The sequence below is a fragment of the Pocillopora damicornis genome, chromosome 13, assembly GCF_964200805.1.
Source record: "Pocillopora damicornis chromosome 13, jaPocDami1.2, whole genome shotgun sequence".
NCBI classification, from domain to species: domain Eukaryota; kingdom Metazoa; phylum Cnidaria; class Anthozoa; order Scleractinia; family Pocilloporidae; genus Pocillopora; species Pocillopora damicornis.
The window spans coordinates 17,831,413-17,853,213 of record NC_142682.1 but is presented as its reverse complement, the minus strand read 5'-3'; the positions used below and the strand labels follow the sequence as shown (position 1 = coordinate 17,853,213).

Below are 21,801 nucleotides of genomic sequence, written 5' to 3'. Positions count from 1 at the left end.
GAGTCACTTTTTTTTTTCTTTTTAAGAAAGTTAGAATTACATTCAACGAGAGGGAATTCATAGAATATTAGTAGGTACTAAAATGCTTTACCCTTTCAACCTAAGGGTGATCAGCATCTAATTTCTCCCTACAATAATACTGCTAAATTTTTCATTAAGATCATGAGAATTAAGGAAATGATCGCCAACTTAAGAAACTTAAGTTTAAACTGATAAAGAAATTCTCCTTGTTAGTATTGATGGAAATGTAAAGGAAAGGGTATGGGGAATATAAATATTGATATTGCAACGTGCAGTAGATAAACTAGGGTCCTTTGAAACATCCATTGGACTGAATGATCTTGCAAAAACTTCATTTGCGTTTCTACAGTAATGACCGTGAAAGATGCTTTCACAGCGGCTTTGTTCAGTGCAAATGATTTTAAGTACAAAGCCTCAAACTGATGCGATGAATGCTGTTTGGTCTCTAGGTCATAATGTATATGGACTGTCTCCATGGTAAATGGCTGTTGGATATGATCAAAGCCGTATTTTCACGAAGATATCTTCTGCAAAACTGCGCGGTCGAAGTATATACGTCAACTGGAAGTAAGCTTTGTCATTTTGTTTGTACACATTCATAGTCTTTTTTTAAAAATTTAGAGCTGAAAAGGATTTCATTGAGGAAATAGCCGTGGCCTTATGTTTTATACGCTGGTCTTCGGATCGGGAAGTCTGTGGGTGAAGCTCTAGCAAGGGGTGATAGTCTTCAGACAGCCACGCTTCACTCACAGTGCCTCTATCAAACCTGAAATCTAAATGATTACTAGCAGACTATTGAGAAACTGGACGTAATGCGCAGGGGGTGGGGGTGGGTGGGTTATGGCTCTGATTGGGTAGTATTCATGCTAAGAGGAAGATCGTTTCATGCTGTAGAGAAAGGGAGAAACTTCGTTCAGTTGTAGGCCGTTTGGATCGTGAGACTTCCCGTGTTGTGCCCCTCTGTCACTGGGTCACTTAAACAAATTAACCAACAACATTTTATTTAACGAACAATAATTCAGCTAAATTCAACTGCGCTGGTCATTGACTTAGGACCAAAGCATGCAAAGATGTTGAAGATAATTCTTTTCTTTTTGTCCTTTTAAATTAAGTTAGTCAGTTTTGATGAAGTGACTACAGTAAAAGAACTGAATTTTTCTCTTCCTTTGTATTTTGCTTGTTTTGATAGCTTCAGTGGTGTTTAAATTCGCTGATCAGCAGACCGTGAGAAAAGTCATCCGGGCTCTTCCACCTGTGGGAGTCGGAACATATTATGGGATACCTCAAACCAGGTAGGCTAGTATTTAAGCCTTCAGAGAGCACTTCTGCTGGCTTTGCTTCTTTGTTTCCAAGGTAACGTGGTTTTTTTGTCCTTTTTTTTCGGTTTGCAGGGCAGCATCATTGTATTCTCCCCGCCAACTTTTCCAGAAATCCACCATGACACTACGCTGGCAGAAGGGAGAAGTGTCGAATTTTCAGTATCTTATGTTTCTCAATACCATCGCAGGTAAGCATATTGGGGACCAGTTATCTTATTTATGTTTCGAGTTCATCAGTTTTCGTCCCCTCTGGTGAGTTGCAGGAATAACCCCTTTATTAGGGAAGAAGTGCTGGCGCAGTGGCGAGAGCTTTCGCCTTTCAGTGCTCTGATTTTGGTTCGATTCTCTTGTACGTTTAGTTTATTTTTTGTCTCGCTTTCGTTCCAAGGATTTTCCCCGAGGTTCTCTGATTTTCCGTCTTACTTAAAATCTACCGTACCACTCTCCAATGCGATCGAGAAATTCAGTATAAAGAACTCTCCTTCGGACCTGTCACTGCTGATAACTTATTCATTTTTTATTTATTCATTTTATATTTATGATTTTACTTGTACTAAAGTTGTTACCGCAGCTGTCTCTTTCGATCATTAAGCTTCCAGCTTAGAATATTTAAGAGCTGATAGGTGTACTCTCATAACGGCCCTGATTGGATGTTACACGGTTTTGAGTTTCTACACATAACGTAATATGCAGCCAATTAAAAACACTACCGGAATCCGGGTAGAGCTGGGTCACAAACACTTTTTTTCGGCGGGGCGCTAGTCTGTTCAGGGCTCTCCCTACAAGGGGCGATGAATTGTTTTTTCAGAACATTGATTATTTACCTAACTATTATTTCTTTCTCATGTTGTCATAGGTCGAAGCTTTTGTGATCTTAATCAGTACCCAGTGTTTCCGTGGGTTTTGACAAACTACGAGTCAGACACATTGGACCTGACTGATTCAAACAATTACAGGGACTTGTCCAAGGTAAGATGTCCATGAAATTCGTCATTTGCTTCAGATGCCGAGGTCATGGTATCCAGGCACCAGCAACTTTCCTTACTTTCCGAAATTAGCAAGGTACATTCCTTTTTTTAGAGATCACGGACGGAAAGCAAAAAGGATGTGGAGTGCATTTCGTCTTGTTTTTTACCAGAAAGAAACTGATGAGAAACTTCGAATTTTTGTAATGAAAATAGTCTGTTAACGTAATGAATTTGTATAGTCCAGTGTGAAAATCAATGCGTTTACTTTGATTCCAACGTTTTCTTGCTTTTTTTAACCACTTACCTAATTATGGAGCATGATTTTATCGGGATATCCATCACTGCGTCGAGACAAATTATTTTTTCTGCTATTCTTTTCGTAGCCTATTGGTGTTCTAAACCCTACAAGACACGCACAGTTTCTGGAGCGCTATGCATCATGGGATGAGAATGACGACATCCCCCCGTTTCACTATGGAACGCACTATTCTACATCCGGGTTCACACTGGCTTGGATGATTCGTGTGGTAAGTTGATTTGCCTTATTTACTTGACAAGATCATTAATGTTCTTGCGTGTTATTTCTTACCAACCGATGCAAAACACGTTTTATTGGTGCATTTTTAAAGCAGAGTTCATTGAAGCATCGCAAGATGCCTGAAGGTTCTTGTCTCAGAAACACGAGGTGCCAGGATCTGAAAAACTGTCACGAAATTAAATTTTAGAAGACCCTCAAAAACATCTGTCAGTCGTGTGCAGCTCTGTGGCTCAGATAAAGCAAATATTTCCAGTGATTTCGTCACTTCTTAGTTCACCCTCGGCGAGGTGACTATGTAATCGAGAAAAATGTCGAGAGCGTTTGTGGTTCACAGGGTCAATTCTGTCCTTTTTTTACTGTATTTGAAATACAAGCTGGGATAGAATCTTCGAAAGAAGTGTATCAAAGATAGAGGCTCAGTTTATCGAGGGTAAGGGATCATCTTGCGTTTTACGAATCTTGAAAAACTGTGATTCTTTCTCGCACTGCGTTTTCCCTCTCTGTTGCGTGACGAGTCCAAACAACGGCGCAAACGATATAGGAAATTCTGCGTCACCAGGCTGATGACCGTAACTCGGCATTTACGTCTTTTGATGTCTTTTCCAACAGGAGCCGTTCGCGACTCAGTTCCTTAATCTTCAAGGTGGAAAATTTGATCATCCTGGAAGGACTTTCTGTTCCATTATACGTTCTTGGAAAAATTGCCAAAGAGACACATCTGATGTCAAGGTGAGTGCGAAAACATTATATTAACCAGGGCGTGAAATTGCGCCTAATACAGGCGCCAGTGCGACTAAATTTTTCACTTTGGCGACTAAATCCTGAAAAGTAGTCGCCAAATTGGCGACTAGAATGCTTAATCATAACCATAACTAGAGATGTAGTGAAATAAAAAGATTTGCAAGGATAAATCCGCGGCAAACTTCCTCGTTAAGTTTGTTTTCAAAACGCAGCACATGCATCTCGATCGAAAACTATTCGCTATCTTGGATTTAGGTGAGCTTGAACTTTGTATATCATCCATCCTAGTGTCCACTTTGTAGAACTTTGTAGAACTTAATTTTGGAGGGTTTATCTAGAACTCTGATAACGTTAAAAAAAAAGGTTTTTTTCGTCTCTAAAAATGGCGGTCAACTTTTTTTGAATTGGCTACCACTTTGAAAAATTTAGGAGGCAAGTGGCTATTAGAAAAAAAAATTAATTTCACGCCCTGTTAACCCTTTACATCCTAACATCAGTATGCATATTCTCCATACTGTTCTCTATACATTTCCTAAGGTGTTGACAAGAAGATTTTGTTTAACAACCAAGAACTTCTTTGGTTTGTGATCATTTCCTTTATTCTCATGAAAAAAGACGGCAGTCACTCTTAGCTTTGTTCGGTTTGGAGAATTATTTTGTTTGCTGGAGTGATGAGTGTATACATGCAAATATTAAACTACGTAACATGTGAACATTATTGCGCATGATGTTTCTGGTCTTTTAGTTTTGTATTGAGGTTCTCTTATGTTTTTGTTTGCAGGAGCTTATTCCAGAGCTGTACTATCTCCCAGAGATGTTTGTGAACTCGAATAATGTAAGAGTCTATCTGTTATAATGTGAAAGCAGATTTCCCCTTCAATCTTCAAACTCAAGCTACATATAAAGTAAGGTTTGGATATAAAACCCGTTTACTACTACTTAGCTCAAGTTACGTTGGTTTTTCAGTTCACTTTTGGTATCGATGATGATGGATTAGTCATTGACGATGTGGAGCTTCCCAAATGGGCGTCAACTCCCGAGGAATTTGTTATGCTACACAGAGCAGTAAGTATTAGGGCACTCTAGTTTTCAGATGCAGCGATAGTGGATTGATATCAGAGGGATCAACTAAACGAAGGTTTTTATTTCTCTCAACATCACATTGAGTGACGTCTGACTAACAATTGGGCGGTTGAAGTCCAGCTGTGCAATCAATAAACTTCGATCAGCAACTAATGCCACGATCGTGAACTTTGTCTCGCTTCTTTCAGATATCCTTTAAATGTAGTTTCTTTTTCACTTTTAGGCCCTGGAGTCGAGATATGTGTCTTCTCATCTACATGAATGGGTCGACCTAATATTTGGATTTAAACAGAAAGGTAAAGTGCAAACAAAAAAGTAACAAAGCAGCTTCACGTTAGGCTGGACTCCCTTTCTCTTGTGAGCTGGGTCCCGGGCTCATTTTCCAAACAGCGGCTTTTTATCGAGCATATCAAAGCCACTACTTTTTCTACACGTTATAGGTAGATGAATGGTACAAGTTTCTAGTAGCGGTAACTTTCCCACACATTCACTTGCGCTTTGCATCAGTTTCATATTTTCCCGCGCTTGACGCTGGCGCGTTTTCGAGCGCGTGACGTTTGCTGAAATTATCCGGCGTCTAACGTGGATTACATATTTTATTGGGCATGTCACTGGTTGCAATTTCCGCGCCCTCGAGAAAGGTTGCATTTTGACAAATGCCAACAAGATCACGTGAGTTTGCATTGGCCTTCAACGCCATATGCAGTTCCTTGAACTTTTACTCTGCTTAGAATTGCTCTTGTTACAATCAGAGAGTAACTTGTCCTCTTATTGTTAGGTCCTGAAGCAGAAAAGGCCACCAACGTATTTTTTCACCTTACTTACGAGGGAAATGTAGATTTGGACTCCATAGCTGATCCTGTCATGAGAGAGGTTAGCACTGTTTTTATTGAATGAGTGATCTCGATAGAAGACCTCGTTTTTACCACCGGAGGTAGTTTTCAGTCAATTCCCGGCTGCCCTTTTGGTTGCTCTAGTCTTGTAAAGAGATTGGAAAGGCTATATGATATCAATTCCTTGCTTTTTGTAAATGCTACTAGACTGCTGCCCCTCTCTCTAAATTAGATCAGATTAGACCAGACTTACTAGAGTAGACAAGACTTGCCATATCAACAATTAGATTATGAACTCGATATTTCGAGCAAAGATTTCATAAAAGATAAACTTAGTTCTGTTAAAAGCCTTTTCAAGAGCGCCTAACTTGGGCTCAATTTGTTTTCTTCTTTTGGAATTGAAGGTACCGTTCCTGTATTTCTGTAACCGTGAGTGATGTTTATTTTTCAGGCCGTGGAGCAACAGATCAAAAGTTTTGGTCAAACGCCTTCGCAGTTGTTACATGAACCACATGTTCCACGGATTCCGCCAGAAACTCCGGTATGTAACTATTCTATTTTATAATTTATTTATTTATTTTCCTTACTGCTCTAGCGCTCTGTGTTTTAAATCTACGTGTGAAAGAAAGAGAAAATCACCACTTGGAGTGCTAGATATGCGTGTCGTTCAAAGTCTTTGCAAGCGAAGAGATTAATCTTTTAAGTTTGGGTTTCAATAACTTTTTGTGTTTATTTTTTTTTTTAGATTACGGAAGAAGATGAGCCTTTTAAAAGTACGTGTACGCATCATTGTTGCATCTTTGAATACGGAACTGGGTCTATGAATTGTAACTTCTTCGGTTACATTCATTAAATCTGTAAACCAGAGTAGCATCAAACCATGTGTGATTGTCCAACTGGTTGCCATGTGAACTTTAATATATTGGACTCTCTTTGTTACAATGCAATGCGCTGAATGTTCTATTCCTCCAGTAACGTTCAAAAGCTCGGAATAAAACAACGCCAGTGTATGATGATATTTGTTTTATTTTCCATACAGGTATATATTTAACCTTCAAAGTTACGTCTGATGTCCCTGTGACTCATGTTGCCGCTAACACCGACTCCACCGTCCCTTCCCCTGCTGTCGTGACAATCAGTTGCAACCAGTGTTTCTCGGTCAACAAGTGGTTTACATCAGGTAAGTGGAAGGGGAGTGGAAAGCTGATAATTCCATATTGCCTAGCCTCACAGAAATTAAACTTTTCCCTGAGCAGCTTCAATTGACCCGACAATGATACTCATTGCGCAACGAGACTGACTCGCTTAGTCATCGAAGTTATCTCACTGCCTCAAGCTGGAAGTGAAAAGGAGTATTTCACTCTTCACGGATCGCATGGTAACCTCTCTCCCCCCCCTCTTCCCCGGTGTTTCGCTAAGTTTCTTCGGCAGTTCTTTGGTTCCCAATCACTCTCCTGAGTGGGGAGAAGCACCGAGTGAGTGCCTTCCTTTCCTCTGTTATAAATAGAAGTTGGATTTGGTTCTTAGGTTTTACAGCTGGCTATCGACACAGAGCCAACCCGCATGACATGTTCTTATTATGCGACGACCCAGTGAATTTAGAGTATTTGCTGATGAAAGTGCATTGTTAAACGAATCATTAAGGTTTGACCTAAACGAGGTGTAACTAGGTGGAGTTCTTTTGTGAAATATTTGAAGCTGACCAACAGCGAGCAGCGAGCAGCGAGCAGCGAGGAACTGATTTGAATATCGGTAAGAGCCGGAATACGATGAAGTAGTATCCCTTCTACTTATTATATATTTTGAAAGTTAAGTGGTCCAAAGTAATCTTGCCTTGTAAATGTGTTCTCTTTAGCAGACCCAAAGCAAAGTCTTCGAGGAGTTCAAGTTGAGCAAGATCCCATGTTAGGTGGGTAATCAAACTCTGTTTTCCATTTTGCGAGACCTTTTCAAATAATTTTGTACTTTTCTTTTGCAGCAACAAACGCTGGACGGCAGAAGCGTCAACTCGGTGAACCCTTAGATCAGTCTGTCACACCGTGCGCCTGCTGCTTCGTGGTGACCGCTGACAACAAATACATCATGGCTTGCGGCTATTGGGATAACAGCTTTAAGTGTTTCTCGGCGGATGGTGGTACGTTCTAGTTACTTTCCAAACTAAATTTAACTTACGAAACATAAATGAAATATGAATAAAACATTAAGATTCTTTCCCTGTTACATGCTCACAGCATCGAGATGTCTGCAAAATTGGAGCTACCCGTATCCGGATTTTCTCTTTGTAAATGTTGTGTCTTATTCCACAGGAAAATTAACGCAGTGTGTGTTTGGCCACTGGGATGTGGTGACGTGCTTGGCCTACTCACGTCACGTGGGGCTGATAGGCGGAGATGCACTTGTTGTATCGGGCTCGCGTGATGCTACAGTGTTGGTTTGGCGATGGAGTGAAAAATTGCAGAGAGTAGCAGCAACTGACCGCGAAGAAGGTGGGTGCTAGCTTTGAAATAATTTGTTTCGTTTCAAAATCGTTTTATAGTTTGTTTTATCCATGTCATCAACCTGACGTTCCTATAAGTCCCAAGCACCCTCTTCATATGTAGCCTAAGGAAGGGAGAGTCGTAGGCTGGTTAGGAGCCATAGGTGTTTTTTTTTTTTTTAGGGTATTAGCTGCTCCTTCACTTAAGTAAAGTTGAGAGATACTATACAAAATATATGAAGGCAAGAGAAAATCAAAAGAAAGAGGAAACAGATTCCCGTTTCTGTCTTAAACTGAAAAAAAAAACCTCGGGGTGACTCGATATATCACAATCGATGCGAAGATTTTCCTCTTCGTCCTCTTTTTTCTCCTGATACAGTATTTTTCTGTAATAAAACATTTGGCAAAAAAAGAGATTGTGTAGAGTCATCATTGGATGGCTCCTTAGAAAATGTTGAAAAATGTTTTCATGGCAAGAATTTAGTGAGGACTCGGGTGCTTTTTCTCTGTTTAATTCAGTAAATCACATGTTGGTTATCTCTCCGCAGGCGACAACCCCTCTCCACTGGCTATTCTCACGGGTCACGAGCAGCCGGTGGTTTGTGTAGATGTCAATGCTTCTCTCGGACTTGTAGTCAGCGGTTCGCAAGGTACGTTTCCAAGCAACAAGCCGATTGTCGAAGAAGTGCCTTTACCCGAATGACATCCATAGGCTTATTCTCTACACTTTACTCCATTTATTTTGTATGGTACTAACTAGCAGAACTTGTTAAAAAAATCAGAACTTCTTAAGCTGGCGATCATTTCCTTTGTCCTAGTGACTTCAATTTTTGTTTTAGTAAAGATACTGTTAGGAGAAATTAGATGCTCGTTACTTTTGAGGTGAAAGGTTAACCAGAGTGTCAAATGTTATGTTTCTCTTTTTCTGTCAGAGGGACCTTGTCTTTTGCACACCACGGCGGGGAATCTCTTGAGAACGCTGCGAGGGCCTGGAGACTGCGTCAGACCGAGGCTGTTGAAACTGAGCCGCGATGGTTTGGTGGTAGTGAACTACACAGACGGCACAGGTCATCTGGCGGTGTTTACCATCAACGGCCGGCTTCTAAGCGACAAAAAACTGGATGATCAGATGCTGGTATGTTATCGCAGTTACCAAAAGCATTATGGGGGAGGTAATGGGTGAAGTTTATGGTTTTCGCACCCGGGTTCCTATTTTAAGCTTTTGGCTTATTTAACATCAAATCCATAAATGGGCTTGTTTTGGTGTTTCGGCGAATTCTCATACATCATCACAGTAATAGGAAAATTTTAGCTGGACTCTTGATAAGTTAGTAATACTCAGGGGATGTTCTCTACCCAAACCTTCCTTAACTTATCTTTTTAAACCAACCACGTTTCCATAGAAGAAAGTGGTTAATCTGTTCATGTTTTCTTTCTTAACCAAAGGCACTGGCTCTCAATAAAGACGGTAATTTCTTCGTGACTGGAGGATTCAGCCGATATCTGAGGTTGTGGCGAACTCATGACTTGTGCCTTCTTCACACCTATCCGCCATGCGACGGCAGCATTAGGGCTCTAACCATCTCTACTGACCAGAGGTACGTCACACGCAACGTAGACTATCGTTAAGAGCTTGCGATTGTTCACCGAGCCACTCTACTTTATTTTTGTCTCTCATCTACCGTCTCAAAAGACTCCTCTCCCTCCCCTACCTTGTGCTGCTTTTGAAATCTAGGATTGCGGCCAAACTTTTCACGAAGAAATAATTTGCGCTCGTTCCATTCATGTCTCACTCAAAGAATTATGTGACTGACAACAGACTCAATAGATGTTTTACAATACATCAAGAATGATTTTCACCCATACCCACGAAAGAGGATTTGGGGGGGGGGGGACGGTGGTCACCCATACCCACGAAAGAGGATTTGGGGGGGGGGGGACGGTGGTCACCCATACCCACGAAAGAGGATTTGGGGGGGGGGGGACGGGACGGTGGTGGGATCAATGAATTCAGACAATTGGAAAGGAGAGGGAACAAATTCATGCAGAGATTACAATATGCTAAATATTTGACATTCTGAATAGTAATCCCTCATTTCTTGTTCCTAGGTGTTTGGTTGCTGGACTGGCTTCAGGCAGTATCTTGGCCATTGCCGTGAACTTCCCGGGCCGTCTTTGACCTGAATTTCACTTTCCCCCCAAGAAAAACAAAAATAACAAAAAACAGGACGTTTAGCCATGGATTTCAATGAACAATGTCTTGGTTTGTGATACGAGGCTGCGACGACGAGCTTTTCTCGTAAATGGTTGAATTGTGTCATGATGGATAAGCATTTTTGTAGAATTTAGATTATAATGTTTGAATCTTCATATACGATCACAAACTGTGGACGAGTTAATAGAGTGAATTTTTTTAGTGAGTGAATGAAATGATTATAATACTGTGAAATTTCAACTAACTACTTGTACATTTGGAATGGATCATTTCCAAGATTTCAAAAGCTTCCTTTAAAATAGGGCAAGTGCGAGGGCTTTGATATGAAAGTGGTTTTTGTATTCTCGAATGAATGCGATTCTTCTTTACCCGAAATGTCTTAGACTGTGCCTGATACCAAATTTTAGGATTTTTGGAACCTGTAAATGGCTTGTTGTAGGCACAAGTGCCGTATTCTGAAGTATGGCCGGGATATGTACATTAGAACCAATCGAGTGGAGAAAGTAGATCAGTGCTGGTCGATCTCAGCCAATCAGTGTCAATTACTCCAAACGCCCAGCCAATAGTCCTACGCGGTCAAACTGCTCTGCGAGACATTTGAATGGGTTTCTCTCATAGAAAAACTACAACTCATAAGGCCTGTGTGTCAATTTATTAATTGCTTCAAACAAAATCGCTTATTGCTTTTACATTTCTAGCGGTTACATCTTTAGTTACTCTTTATCCAGACGTCTAGTACACAGCTTAACGAGAACAAGCGTAATATTAACTAGAGATAAATATTAGGGGCCCAGACATCAGCTTCGAAGTTTTTTTTGTCATTTCCTTTCATGTCTTCAAGGAGGATTTGAGAAACCTAAATTGTTAATTATATATTTATTGCATACTTCCAGCGAGTATGAGGATAAAACTGGTTGCCGTCAAGCTTAGGGGTTCCAAAGTTCAAAGGATGTAATCTTTTGCTTGAATGTTTCAAAAATCATCATTCCAATGACATAATACAATTAAATTTAATAGGGGGTCTTAGAAATTGATGCCGATCGATGCAGTCAATCGACAAGGGGATATAGTATTAAACGATTATCAAAAACGGTCCAGTTATAAAGGTAGAACCCAAATATACTTTTTTTTAAATAGTTAGTATGCAACAGTGAACTAACATAGTGAAAGGTGAAGTGAAATAAAGATAACGAAATATTTGACTTTCAAGTTGATCTTGGTACTTATTTTGTCTCTGGTATGTTAAACCTTTAAACCCCTTAGGTGTCATGACTGCCATCTAATTTCTCCTAACAATACCACCCCTGAATCAAACATTAAGGTCACGAGAATAAGGGAAATGATCATTGAACACAGAAACTCTTGATTTGTAAACAAATTCTCCTTGTCAGCACCTTTGGAAATGTTTAGAGGACAGTATGGAGAATATGCATATTGATGTGGAGGTGTCAAGAGTTGACCCTCGACCTCGTGAATAACATACACCTTTCAACATCACCACATAATCCAGTAAACAGTTAATGAGAACACGGAAACGTATTAACCAGTTCGCTTTATCATGCTGTAACCCAAATTAATTGCGCTGATTTGCAAGAAAATTTAAAACAGCCGAAAGGTAAAGTTACAAACCAGACCTTCGGAGTTTACGATTTATCGTCACTTTTGACCCAGGACCCCTCTTCTTTTTTTTCATCCACCATTTTCTAACTCAGTAACCGGCGAGGAACTGAAGCCTAAAAACGAGGTGTAAACAATTTAACAGGTTTAACAGGTTTTGATGCCCAGGCCACTAGTACCATGTTCAGTTGCAAAAATTTCCGTTTGGAGAGTTTTGTAGCATACATGACGTGATATTTAGTATATATCTATCGTAGGTTCCCATTTCACGGGAGTTGCAAACTTTACAACAATTAACAATTTGGTTACATTCTACGCGTCTCTGGCATTTCATTTCTTCTTTCCTTTCATTTGTTCTTTTGCAACTTGAGCGGTGGCTTGTTGTGCTTGAGCCAGTGCAGCCTGGGCAGCGGCCTTTCTCTTGTTAAAAAGATTTATTTCCTCGTCCTGAAAAGGCAAATTAAAATAAGTTAACGTGTCCGTTAGTAGAGACAAACAAACAAACCTTATTCTCATTCTAGTGCGATTTTCGTGTTTGGTAAAATTATTGCTGTTTTTTCTTCTCGTTTTCCTATGTCGAAATAAGCTTTTTGCGATTATTTCTCGATTAAACTACGCAACTTCTTTTTCAGCCACTAATCAACACTAACTGCGGCTGTCAACGAGGTCGTTGCACGACGACAGAGCGCATTTGGCGTTTTTGTTCTCACTTACCAGCAACCTTCGTTTTTCTTCCAGCTTCTTCTTTTCGTCTACTTGTGTCTTCTTAAGATGTTCAAACTTGGCATGGAGCTAAATGTTTTTCAAGTTTACCAATAGTCACAAGGTGCGAAAAATAAAGAACAGAAAAAAGAAGGCAATATATCAGATGAACTATTAAACAACTATGCGCCGTTCTGAGGAATAATTTCTCATTTACATTCGTCCAATGTAACTCGGATTTATGTTTGCAGGATTGTAGATACACAGTATAGGTGAGCAATACCCAAAGGAAATGTTTGAGGTGTTTCAACATAGTTGCCTACGAGAAAAATCCTCTCTAGTACCAAACATCAATCTTACTTCTTTTCAAAGTTACCACCAGCAATTTAGATTAAACACACGTTCACTGTCTAAGTATTAGACATAATATTTCTTTCACTCTGAAGAAGGGCTAAACTCGAAACGTCCGCTTTGGAAACTTCCTTTGGTGGCCAATTTACATGATCAACTCAGTTAATAACACCACATTATCTTAGACTTAAAGGATGAGGTGAACACGATGTTTGAGGTACACAACCGTTATCGACACCACATACCTCTTGCTCGGCTTGTTTTAATTCAGCCTCTTTCTCTTTGACCTTGTCTACAAAGCTTTGTCTCATTTTCTCCTCTCTGCTTTGTATGTCCTTCACGTACTCCTGTCTCCTAAGCTCGTAGGTCTCCTGTAGACTGTGAGGTTGTTTGTCGCCGTCACCATCACTGAAACCCATGGTTTCTAACTTGTTCCTGCGGTACAACTCGTAGTGCCCGGTATGCGTCTTGTCGATCAAGTCCTGCATGTTTGTTCTGGAAAGTGAGAAGCATTGTTTTACGATATGCTGAATTAAGCACGAAGTTTCATTGGTTCTTCCCTATGATCCATTGGAGGACAGACGCAAAGATGACGTCACTATCAACATCTCGCTTTTTTAATCATATAAATCAAATAGATTCACGTGATCTGGATTAGGCATTTAGCACATGGCACGAATGGTCTCCATACTTCTCCTCACGATGTTAAAAAACTCGATATTCCATGGGTAAACAATTCAGCACAAACTTACCGTACAAGCATCTCTCTCAGTTTCACAAAGTCACAATGATTTTCATTTTCAACTAGAAAGAATGAAATAAAGGTCAGTTTTCCTTCATGCGCGACCATCTTTCAACAAGTACTGTATATAACGCTGTCAGGAATCTTTTAGCACGACACTATCGTTAGTAATCAGCTCCTCTTTCACGTCAGTTGTGATGCTACAAAAAGGATACATGTACAGTACCTTCTACAGTCCCCCAAGGATATTGTCTGGCTCTCGTCTTCACTTTGTTGATAATAGCCTCTTCACGGCTTCCAACAACAGCAAATGGAATTTGCTCCTGAAAAAAAAATCACCAGCTTACTCACACGCACACGTAACATGCACACTGACATATAACAGAACTGTCGAGTAAATATGAAAACTGTACACGGCAACTCTCGATTTTTAAAACAGATTCTCCTTGTCAGGACCTGAGGAAATTTATAGAGAACATCATGGAGAAAGTGCATTTTGATGTTACGGTGTAAAGGGTAAGTAACTATTTGATAGTATTAAGGTAGTGGGAACGTGATTTATCAACTTGCGTACATTCATGCCAGCATTCATCTCAGCAACAGTCTCATCGTCAACTGGAAATCGGTAAATTTCTACACCATTACTTGTAAGCTCCTCCATTATCTGAAAAATAGAGGAGAAAGTTAACCATTTTTTTTTCATGAATGTACATTTATATGTAATCAAGGTGCCTGTGTTAGATCAAATGAATTTACATGTACATGGAATTCTCCGTCACTCATAAGCTCACCTTCTCTTTGAATTGTTTCAGTTCACTCTTTGCTATGGTGTCTGCTTTGGCAATTATGGGAACAATATTCACCTGTAAATATAGCAAAAGAAAAAAAGCATATTTGGAAAAAATTGCTTCATTGTTGAGGTTTAACAACACTGTTTTTTGAGAAGAATAAGGCCCTCATTTCAGAGGTGTAGGTTGCCCAATTCATAAAAGCTATTTAAACCTTAAGCTCCCAAGATCTGATTGTTAATTCTCCCTTATAGCTGCTGCACATTTCCTTGTAAATTAGTTGAGAACTTGGTGTTAAATCAAGATAAAAAGTTCTACCTGAAAAGTTTGAGTATTCCCATTACCTGTTTGCTGAATAATGTATGGATAAAATAGAGAGAAGTTTCATGTTTATCACTTCTGGGAGTTAAAGGATTAAGAAAAAGCTAAGCAGTAGCTTAAATAAAAGCACAGTTGGAGTTTGATTTGTTCATCACAAGTATAATTACAGACTGAATTTGATGACACAAGGACAATTAATCATAAAAATTACAATTTCCAAGAAAAGAAGCAATCAACACTGGCATCAGCATAATGTTACTGCATGTACTAACCTTTTTGTCCAGTTTTTTCATACAAACAAGGTCCAGAGATTTTAACCTGAAGAAAAGTGCAACCTTGAATAAATATGCTTTAACTAAGGGAAGTACACTATGTGATTGTGCAGTCACTAAAAATTAAAAAAGGGAGGTGGGTTTACATCATAAGAAAATGATTCATAGTACATTGGAGACCCAAAAGTTATGTTTTACTTGTAGTTATGCTTAACAGTAAAATTACATCATAAAGAACCAAAATGGCTTCAGCAAAAGGTATGCAATTCAGTGTTCTGCATAACAAAATTTATTGCACATGTATTTGAGCCACAAGTAGTCTGCTTCATCACAGTTTCTATAATAATAAGACACACCAGAACCCATTTAAGACTTATAAATGTATTTGGGAAACAGAACACTTGTGATTGGCTGCACAGCTTACAAGTATATGTGGGAGTGGGTGATGTGCAACTCCTGATAACAGTGGTGAGAATAGGACAAGAATTTGAAAGAATCTTTTGAGTGCGGGAGCCATACAATGAAGACTTACGAGTGGCCACTGGGAGAGACGAAGTAGAGGCAAACATGAACACGTGTGTCATGGTACACATTCAGGGTTCTTTTTATCTTGAGCTCTTGTTGAAGATATTTTTCAAACTGGGAATCAATATACTCCACAATAGGACTGGCACTGAAAATAGTAACAAACCACTTCACTTTTCAGACAAAGTCCTGAATGTGTACAATTAGTATTAACAACCCTTGAAAAAGAAACAACTGGGATATTACTTCATCACGGCTTGTGGCATATGATTGAAGGACCTCATGATTCTGTCACAGTGACAGCAATCTATCGCAATCCCACACAAAAGTTCTTAAAGATAACATACTTAAGGTTCCTGTAAAAACAGTTTGGTGCATTCTCAGTGCTTTTAAGTCTAATAATTTCCTTCAGCTGAGAAACACAACTTTGGTAAATTGCCTTCATCTGACAAAGCCTTCTCTGAAGCTCTATGCTATGCTCTGAGTTCTTCTGCTTTTGGTAGCCAGGCTTTTAACAGTTATCCAGTGGAAATCCTAATTCGGATACAAGTTTCCTATTGTGCCTCTGGGTGAACCTGTATATACTACACTCTCAAAAGGAATTTAAGAAGAAAATCAATACAACAGACACCATACCTTTCTTCTTTGTTGATCTGGTCTCCAAAACCAACAGTATCCACAACTGTAAGCTTCAGTTTCACATTGCTCTCATTCAAATCTACCAAAGGTAATTGGCAGAAAACTATTATTAGTCATGGATACTTAATAAGAGATTTTATCGTAAATGCACCAACAGAATGAAAGTGTACACCAGAAGTATTCCATGTGAATGTAAGTGGATTTCAGGAACTCATGTCCAAATATCTTTACTCCTAACTCTATGAAAATTTAGGAATGATAAAGGAGAGGAAAAGGAGATAATTTTTCCATGAAATAGACACGTATGATCACATAAATGAAAATAAAGAAAAAATGACAAACTTTTCATCATTTGTAATATTGTTGAACTCACCATAGGTGTGATCTTCTACTTTCACACCAGGAAGTTGATGAGAATGAGGAATTCCTAGACAGACAAAAGGGTTGAATAATTTAAGGAGCAATTGAAAAAAGCCCAAAGGAACTCTGAATTGTCCATTTGTATATTCAGAGTCTACAGTGAGATGAAACCAGTCAAGGGGGAGGAATTACTGGAAAGATATTTGGTACAGGGCTGACAGTTGTAGATAGGTTGAAAGGTCTTTTGTTCTCTAAGCTTTTCATTGCTACTTCAACTTAAAATGTCACTTGACAAGACTAGTGTCTAACTAAAAAAAACTATGCAGTTTGCTAAGACATCCACATCTGGCACTCCTACCCTAAATATCTATATTTTAATTTTTTCCTCATAAATTTCTATAGTAATCTAAATTAACTAAATAAAATTGGAAAATTAAAGCAAAAGAGTAATAAAAAGGTGAAACAAACAATTGATGTTGTTGTTGTTTGTTGCTCCTGAAGATACAATTGTAAATTAATTTTATGGAAAGTCAAGAAATACAGTGTACTACTCCTAAAGAGAGTTTTGTGGCAGTGGGAAAATGAGAAGCAACATGTTTAAGATCAACAGGTGTTTTAAGTAATTATTATTCTGGTCTGGTCTATTTTTCTAGTCTGGTTGATTTCTTTTGTAACAATTGTGCATAAAATTAACTTGATGGTCATGACATTCACAATACACAGCACAAAAAATTCTACCATACAGAAGCTCTAAACTTTCCTTTCAAAGACTTCACATAGCCTGTACTTGTACTGCAATATCGAAAGAGATTAGAACTCTAGGATGTTCCTTGACACACAAGTGAATGAAACGATTGTACCAAGTGCTGCATTTGAATCTCAGCCATGCAATATTTAATAGTTTCAGGGATAGCCACACCTATTACCTCGACCACAACAACAATGAATATTAACAAAAGGAAGACGCGCTTGCATTACTTCCCATCAAAACTGAAAAGGATTCCACGGAATTTGAAAGGAACGCTAGAACATTTGATCACTCCAAACCTACCTTCAAATGTCGTTTTAAAAAGACAATCCATCAGAGTTGATTTTCCGATTCCTGTTTCACCTAAATATAAAAATATCCTCTCTTTAGTCACTTCCTCCTTTTCAATTCTTGTTTTGGTTGTAATTCAACCTTAACACATGAAAGTTATGTTTTGAATAAGTTTGACACATGATAAAAGTCTTGAAGAAGTTCGATTCTGTCGATAGGTTTAAACTCGTGCATACTCTATCCAGGTAGAAGCAAGTTCCTTATTTTACAAGAAGAATATCTTACCTATGCACAGAATATTAAAGGCAAAGCCTCTATTCACTGATTTATTGACAAGCTGGTCCGGTAAGCTGTCAAAGCCAACATGGCCCGCTAAACGCAACTGCCGCCCGTCCGCTCCCTTTAACAGAACGATTTCAGAAAGTTATAGAAATAGTACAAATTCAAGAGACGAAAACTTGAAAAATTGCTACTTACCAATGTCCTGCAATAATCAGTCACCGCCGAAGCCATTTCAATCGAGTGTAAAGTCTAACTAAAGAGCCAAACAGCTGCTTATGAATACTTCGAGAGGAAAGAGGTGAGAATTATGAAAGAAATGTGGTTTGGTCAGCGGTCAAAACTGGAGCCTAGTCTTTTCTCTGCAAAAGATTGGGAGTCTTCGAAATTGTGAACTTTGCAGTTTACCTCGTACGATTCGTTTGACATATGGAAGTGAACCTCTGTTCTCAATAACCTACTTATCAGCTCATAATCCTTCTACTGAGCGATGTTTTCTTCACTAGGGGGTAAAACGTCCTTGTTTCGCGTCACGCTCGTTGGAATTGGGGGAGTTGGTTGCTGTCTGTTGTGGAGAGCGAAGAATGGACATTCATCTGTCAACGTAGTTGCGGCAAAGTCTCCTGATAATGGTCCAGGGCCGACACAAACTCGGCGAAAGACAAAATTTGATCAGTTTGCTTCCATTGAATTGGACGGGCGGTATTTCATGACTCCAGCTGATTTCCTGGAATCTGTCATGAACAAAGATTCACTAGGTAATGATCACGACTGTACTCAGACACACACCCACTAATGCACATTTATTTGACTTAACCCCTTTCATATACTTCAACCCCTGTCACCATCTTCATCTGGAAAGGTCAATGGACATAAACCTTGGTTGTTTCTTTCAACCATTCCTACCTCAGCCTGTTGGAAATTGCTTGATAGTACTATCCAGCACAATCAACAATCAATTGCTGTTGAACAGATAAACATCAACAAAGTTCCTTAAAAGTGGGGGATCGAGTCATTCCCCTTTCAAACCACTGGTTCTTGGACCAAAAGTTTGCCGCAAAGTGTTAAGAAAGTTTTCAAAATTTGTGTTAACCTCACCAAAATCTATGAGTGAGAAAGATCAGCTGACCAGGTGATCCAGAGGAACATGATTTGAGGCTGATTTAAGTGTAGAGTTTTGTTACATAATGTGAAATTTGCTATCATCAGGGGGCAATTTTGAAGTTGAAACATCAAAGGGATGAAGAGACCTTCAGTTAACAATGTTTTTATCACTTGAAATAGTAAATTAGAGGTTTCTGAGAAATGGCTTTTGTAAATTACTTTGAATCATCCTACTGAAACTGTTTTAAAAGAAATAAACAAAATTGTGTTTTTCTTTTATAAACATGTACAGGATGGAGTAAGAAAAGGCCATTAACAAAGGACGTAAGTTTGAAGCCAACATTGTTTTGATTATTTATTTTTTAATTGCATTGCTGCGCTACTTATAAATGTAAGTGCAGGGCAGTATTGTAATTAATATTTAAATATTTATGACACAAGTCAGGAAAACTGGATTGCATATGTGAAGTGGAGGCATCACAAACTTTGTACTCTACACTACTCATTTATACTCTTGGGTGAATCATGACATTGTTAGAATGAAATGTCTTGCCTTGGCTAGTAAGGAAACAATGTACTAACCCTGGGCTTGAACTTGGGCCTTTCATTATCTCCCACCAATCTGATTGCTGGGTCAAGGGGTCTCCTTTGTGATATATGTTTTATCATATGACTTGTATGTCCAGTGTGCATAATGAAAGCTGATCTGTATGGGAACAGATGAGTCCAAGCCAGTCTGTGTTTTTGAAGTGCGCAAATTCAAATTCTGGATTTCAACTTGAAATAATTTGGAAGCAAATTTCTGGTCCTGACCAGAAGACATTCAAAGTTTTCAAAGAAAAAGTTTTTTTTATCCACCACCTGTCCATCTAAAGGAAATATGTGTTATTGTTAACCATTTAGGTTCAAACATGATTTCAAAATTTAAGACTTAGTGGTTGTATGTACATATCAACTGGGTTCAATTAGGAGGATGGAAATATTTAGTTCTTGTTCATTGTGCATAGCCCTCACTCTGTGGAGTTTGGAATTCCTGACCTTAAGCCAAATAAATTTTTTGTTCAGCCCTCCTACTCAGTCAATAAATAAATAGTACTGGTAAACAATGGCAGCATATACCTTCTTCTTGTGACTCATAAGTTACTTCTTTTATTTACTTTTAGGTTCTTTCTCAGATGGTCTACAATACACCCTCAATATCAATGGGATCTAGGAATTTTTTTCGCAAGCTGCAAGATAATGGTAATTTCATTTATATGTTATTAACAATTAATTTCTTACTTGCTAATTTTTGTAACAGATATTGTCCTCAAATTGATGTTTTTGATTTATGCATGAACATATTTTTTAATTGTAATCTATGTAATTCAAGATAACTATTTTTTTTTTATATTTTTGCTTACCAGGAGTCATCACCTTCTCTGAATACTTGTTCCTTCTTACCATTTTAACAAGTATGTTATTACAACTTTTTTCCTATAAGTACATTAAATTGGGACTTTGATGTTGTTGGTTTTGTTACAGTTATGTAATTTATATAGTGGTACATTTATACCAGTCATGTATATACAAAAAGGTGGCACACGAGGTGCAGCCAAGTGTGTCACTGATGTTCTTACCAGATTTCAACATCTTTTGTGATCTATCACTGTACAGACCCAGTCAGCAACATGGTCTCTATTTGTTTTAAATGATAAAAATGCTGTCTTTGGTAATATCATCATACTTCTTTCCTTCATTTTGTGAGAAGCTGAATTATTCTTACTTTCTGATTGGTTCTTACTAATGATGGATTTGTACAAATGATGTGATTTATAGATCTATTATAGAATTGGAGTAAATTTTCTTATAAATTTATTTTTCCAGAATCTCAAAGAGGATTGGAAATCGCTTTCAAAATGTTGGATAAAGATGGCAATGGCCGGCTTTGTAAGGAGGAATATTTTGTGGTAGGTTAATTCAGATAACACAAGTTTACATAAAGCACATGGACATGTTATGGCACTGTTTACTATTGTGCTTCACTTTTAACTAACTGAACACCTCAAACTAGGTTAAAGGCTACTGGTTAATGTGTGATGTGATTACTTGTATAAACAAGATTCTTGTTTTGCTTTAGTGAGTGACTGATGATTGATTTACCGATCAATCCAATCTTTCCTCTGTTTCCTTATGTTTTATCAGCTTGAAGAGATGGTTAATAAAAAGTCTTCTGCAAAATCAATGGTAAGGAATAAAAACTTTGAATTCAATAAAAAAAAGTTGGAATTTAGAAGATGTAAAATTAAGTGAAAAAGTGAATTATTAAATAATCTTTTTTGCCTTTTTATAAATTTTTTTTTTTTACTCATGTTCAGGCAATACGGGAAAATGGAAAGGAGAATCATGGCTGCCTTGAGAAGACCACGCTAACCATGCATCTGTTTGGCTCCAGGGGAACTGGCCAACTTACTCTAAGTCAGTTCTCCAAGTAAGTTACTCAATGTTTGCCTAAGAGAAGTCATAAATATACAGACACACGTGTTACAGGTTAAGATATATTACTAAAGAAAAGGGCAGCTAATTCTTGACTTTTATTATTCTTTTTAATAGATTTATGCAAGATGTTCAACTAGAGGTCCTTGAAATGGAAATATCCTTTAGTAATACATGCACTTAATATAACATCTGTGAAAACAGATGTATTTTCACGATTTTTGGTCACAAAATCTACGAGAACATTTCAAATTCCAGTTCAAAAAAAGTCAACACAACAAAATAAAAATAAATGTGAGATGGATTCTTACAGTTTACGATACCTAAACGAGAATAAGGATGACAAAATAAGGTGGAGATCTTTCATGGGTATAACTCTCGTGTCCTGTGTGG

The 21,801-nt window shown here is 38.4% G+C and overlaps 3 protein-coding genes across 5 annotated transcripts in view; 2 read left to right on the top strand and 1 right to left on the bottom strand.

Annotated features, from left to right (window-relative positions):
• The window catches only part of LOC113683328 (lipopolysaccharide-responsive and beige-like anchor protein), a 38,211-nt gene extending 26,808 nt beyond the window's left edge, over window positions 1–11,403 (top strand). The window contains exons 35-54 of the mRNA XM_027200567.2: window positions 471–588; window positions 1,211–1,313; window positions 1,413–1,528; window positions 2,197–2,309; window positions 2,692–2,835; window positions 3,456–3,575; window positions 4,369–4,422; window positions 4,554–4,652; window positions 4,894–4,966; window positions 5,449–5,543; window positions 5,955–6,044; window positions 6,249–6,276; window positions 6,543–6,683; window positions 7,359–7,412; window positions 7,482–7,637; window positions 7,810–7,989; window positions 8,528–8,629; window positions 8,912–9,114; window positions 9,426–9,577; window positions 10,089–11,403. Coding sequence (XP_027056368.2) covers window positions 471–588; window positions 1,211–1,313; window positions 1,413–1,528; window positions 2,197–2,309; window positions 2,692–2,835; window positions 3,456–3,575; window positions 4,369–4,422; window positions 4,554–4,652; window positions 4,894–4,966; window positions 5,449–5,543; window positions 5,955–6,044; window positions 6,249–6,276; window positions 6,543–6,683; window positions 7,359–7,412; window positions 7,482–7,637; window positions 7,810–7,989; window positions 8,528–8,629; window positions 8,912–9,114; window positions 9,426–9,577; window positions 10,089–10,158 — 2,211 coding nt within the window. The 3' untranslated portion in view covers window positions 10,159–11,403. The remainder of the gene's footprint in view (window positions 1–470; window positions 589–1,210; window positions 1,314–1,412; window positions 1,529–2,196; window positions 2,310–2,691; window positions 2,836–3,455; window positions 3,576–4,368; window positions 4,423–4,553; window positions 4,653–4,893; window positions 4,967–5,448; window positions 5,544–5,954; window positions 6,045–6,248; window positions 6,277–6,542; window positions 6,684–7,358; window positions 7,413–7,481; window positions 7,638–7,809; window positions 7,990–8,527; window positions 8,630–8,911; window positions 9,115–9,425; window positions 9,578–10,088) is intronic.
• On the bottom strand, window positions 10,828–18,295 carry LOC113683329 (septin-6). Of its 2 annotated transcripts, XM_027200568.2 has the most exons (14): window positions 18,028–18,295; window positions 17,836–17,950; window positions 17,563–17,622; window positions 16,525–16,578; window positions 16,149–16,230; window positions 15,520–15,660; window positions 14,988–15,033; window positions 14,398–14,469; window positions 14,181–14,270; window positions 13,833–13,929; window positions 13,617–13,668; window positions 13,110–13,359; window positions 12,526–12,603; window positions 10,828–12,258 (listed from the first exon to the last, which is right to left on the bottom strand). In XM_027200568.2, the coding sequence occupies exons 1-14, from the start codon at window positions 18,061–18,063 to the stop codon at window positions 12,142–12,144; spliced, it is 1,290 nt and encodes a 429-aa protein (XP_027056369.2). In that variant the 5' UTR covers window positions 18,064–18,295; the 3' UTR covers window positions 10,828–12,141. The 2 variants fall into 2 exon arrangements, with proteins under 2 accessions (XP_027056369.2, XP_089047539.1); XM_089191413.1 differs by lacking the exon at window positions 17,836–17,950 and having other exon boundaries at window positions 18,028–18,096.
• LOC113683335 (calcium uptake protein 3, mitochondrial) overlaps window positions 18,175–21,801 on the top strand; it is a 20,664-nt gene continuing 17,037 nt past the window's right edge. For both annotated transcript variants that reach the window (XM_089191415.1, XM_089191414.1), the window contains exons 1-8: window positions 18,175–18,587; window positions 19,226–19,257; window positions 20,097–20,175; window positions 20,340–20,387; window positions 20,800–20,882; window positions 21,118–21,159; window positions 21,291–21,403; window positions 21,526–21,565. In XM_089191415.1, coding sequence (XP_089047541.1) covers window positions 18,320–18,587; window positions 19,226–19,257; window positions 20,097–20,175; window positions 20,340–20,387; window positions 20,800–20,882; window positions 21,118–21,159; window positions 21,291–21,403; window positions 21,526–21,565 — 705 coding nt within the window. In that variant the 5' untranslated portion in view covers window positions 18,175–18,319. The remainder of the gene's footprint in view (window positions 18,588–19,225; window positions 19,258–20,096; window positions 20,176–20,339; window positions 20,388–20,799; window positions 20,883–21,117; window positions 21,160–21,290; window positions 21,404–21,525; window positions 21,566–21,801) is intronic.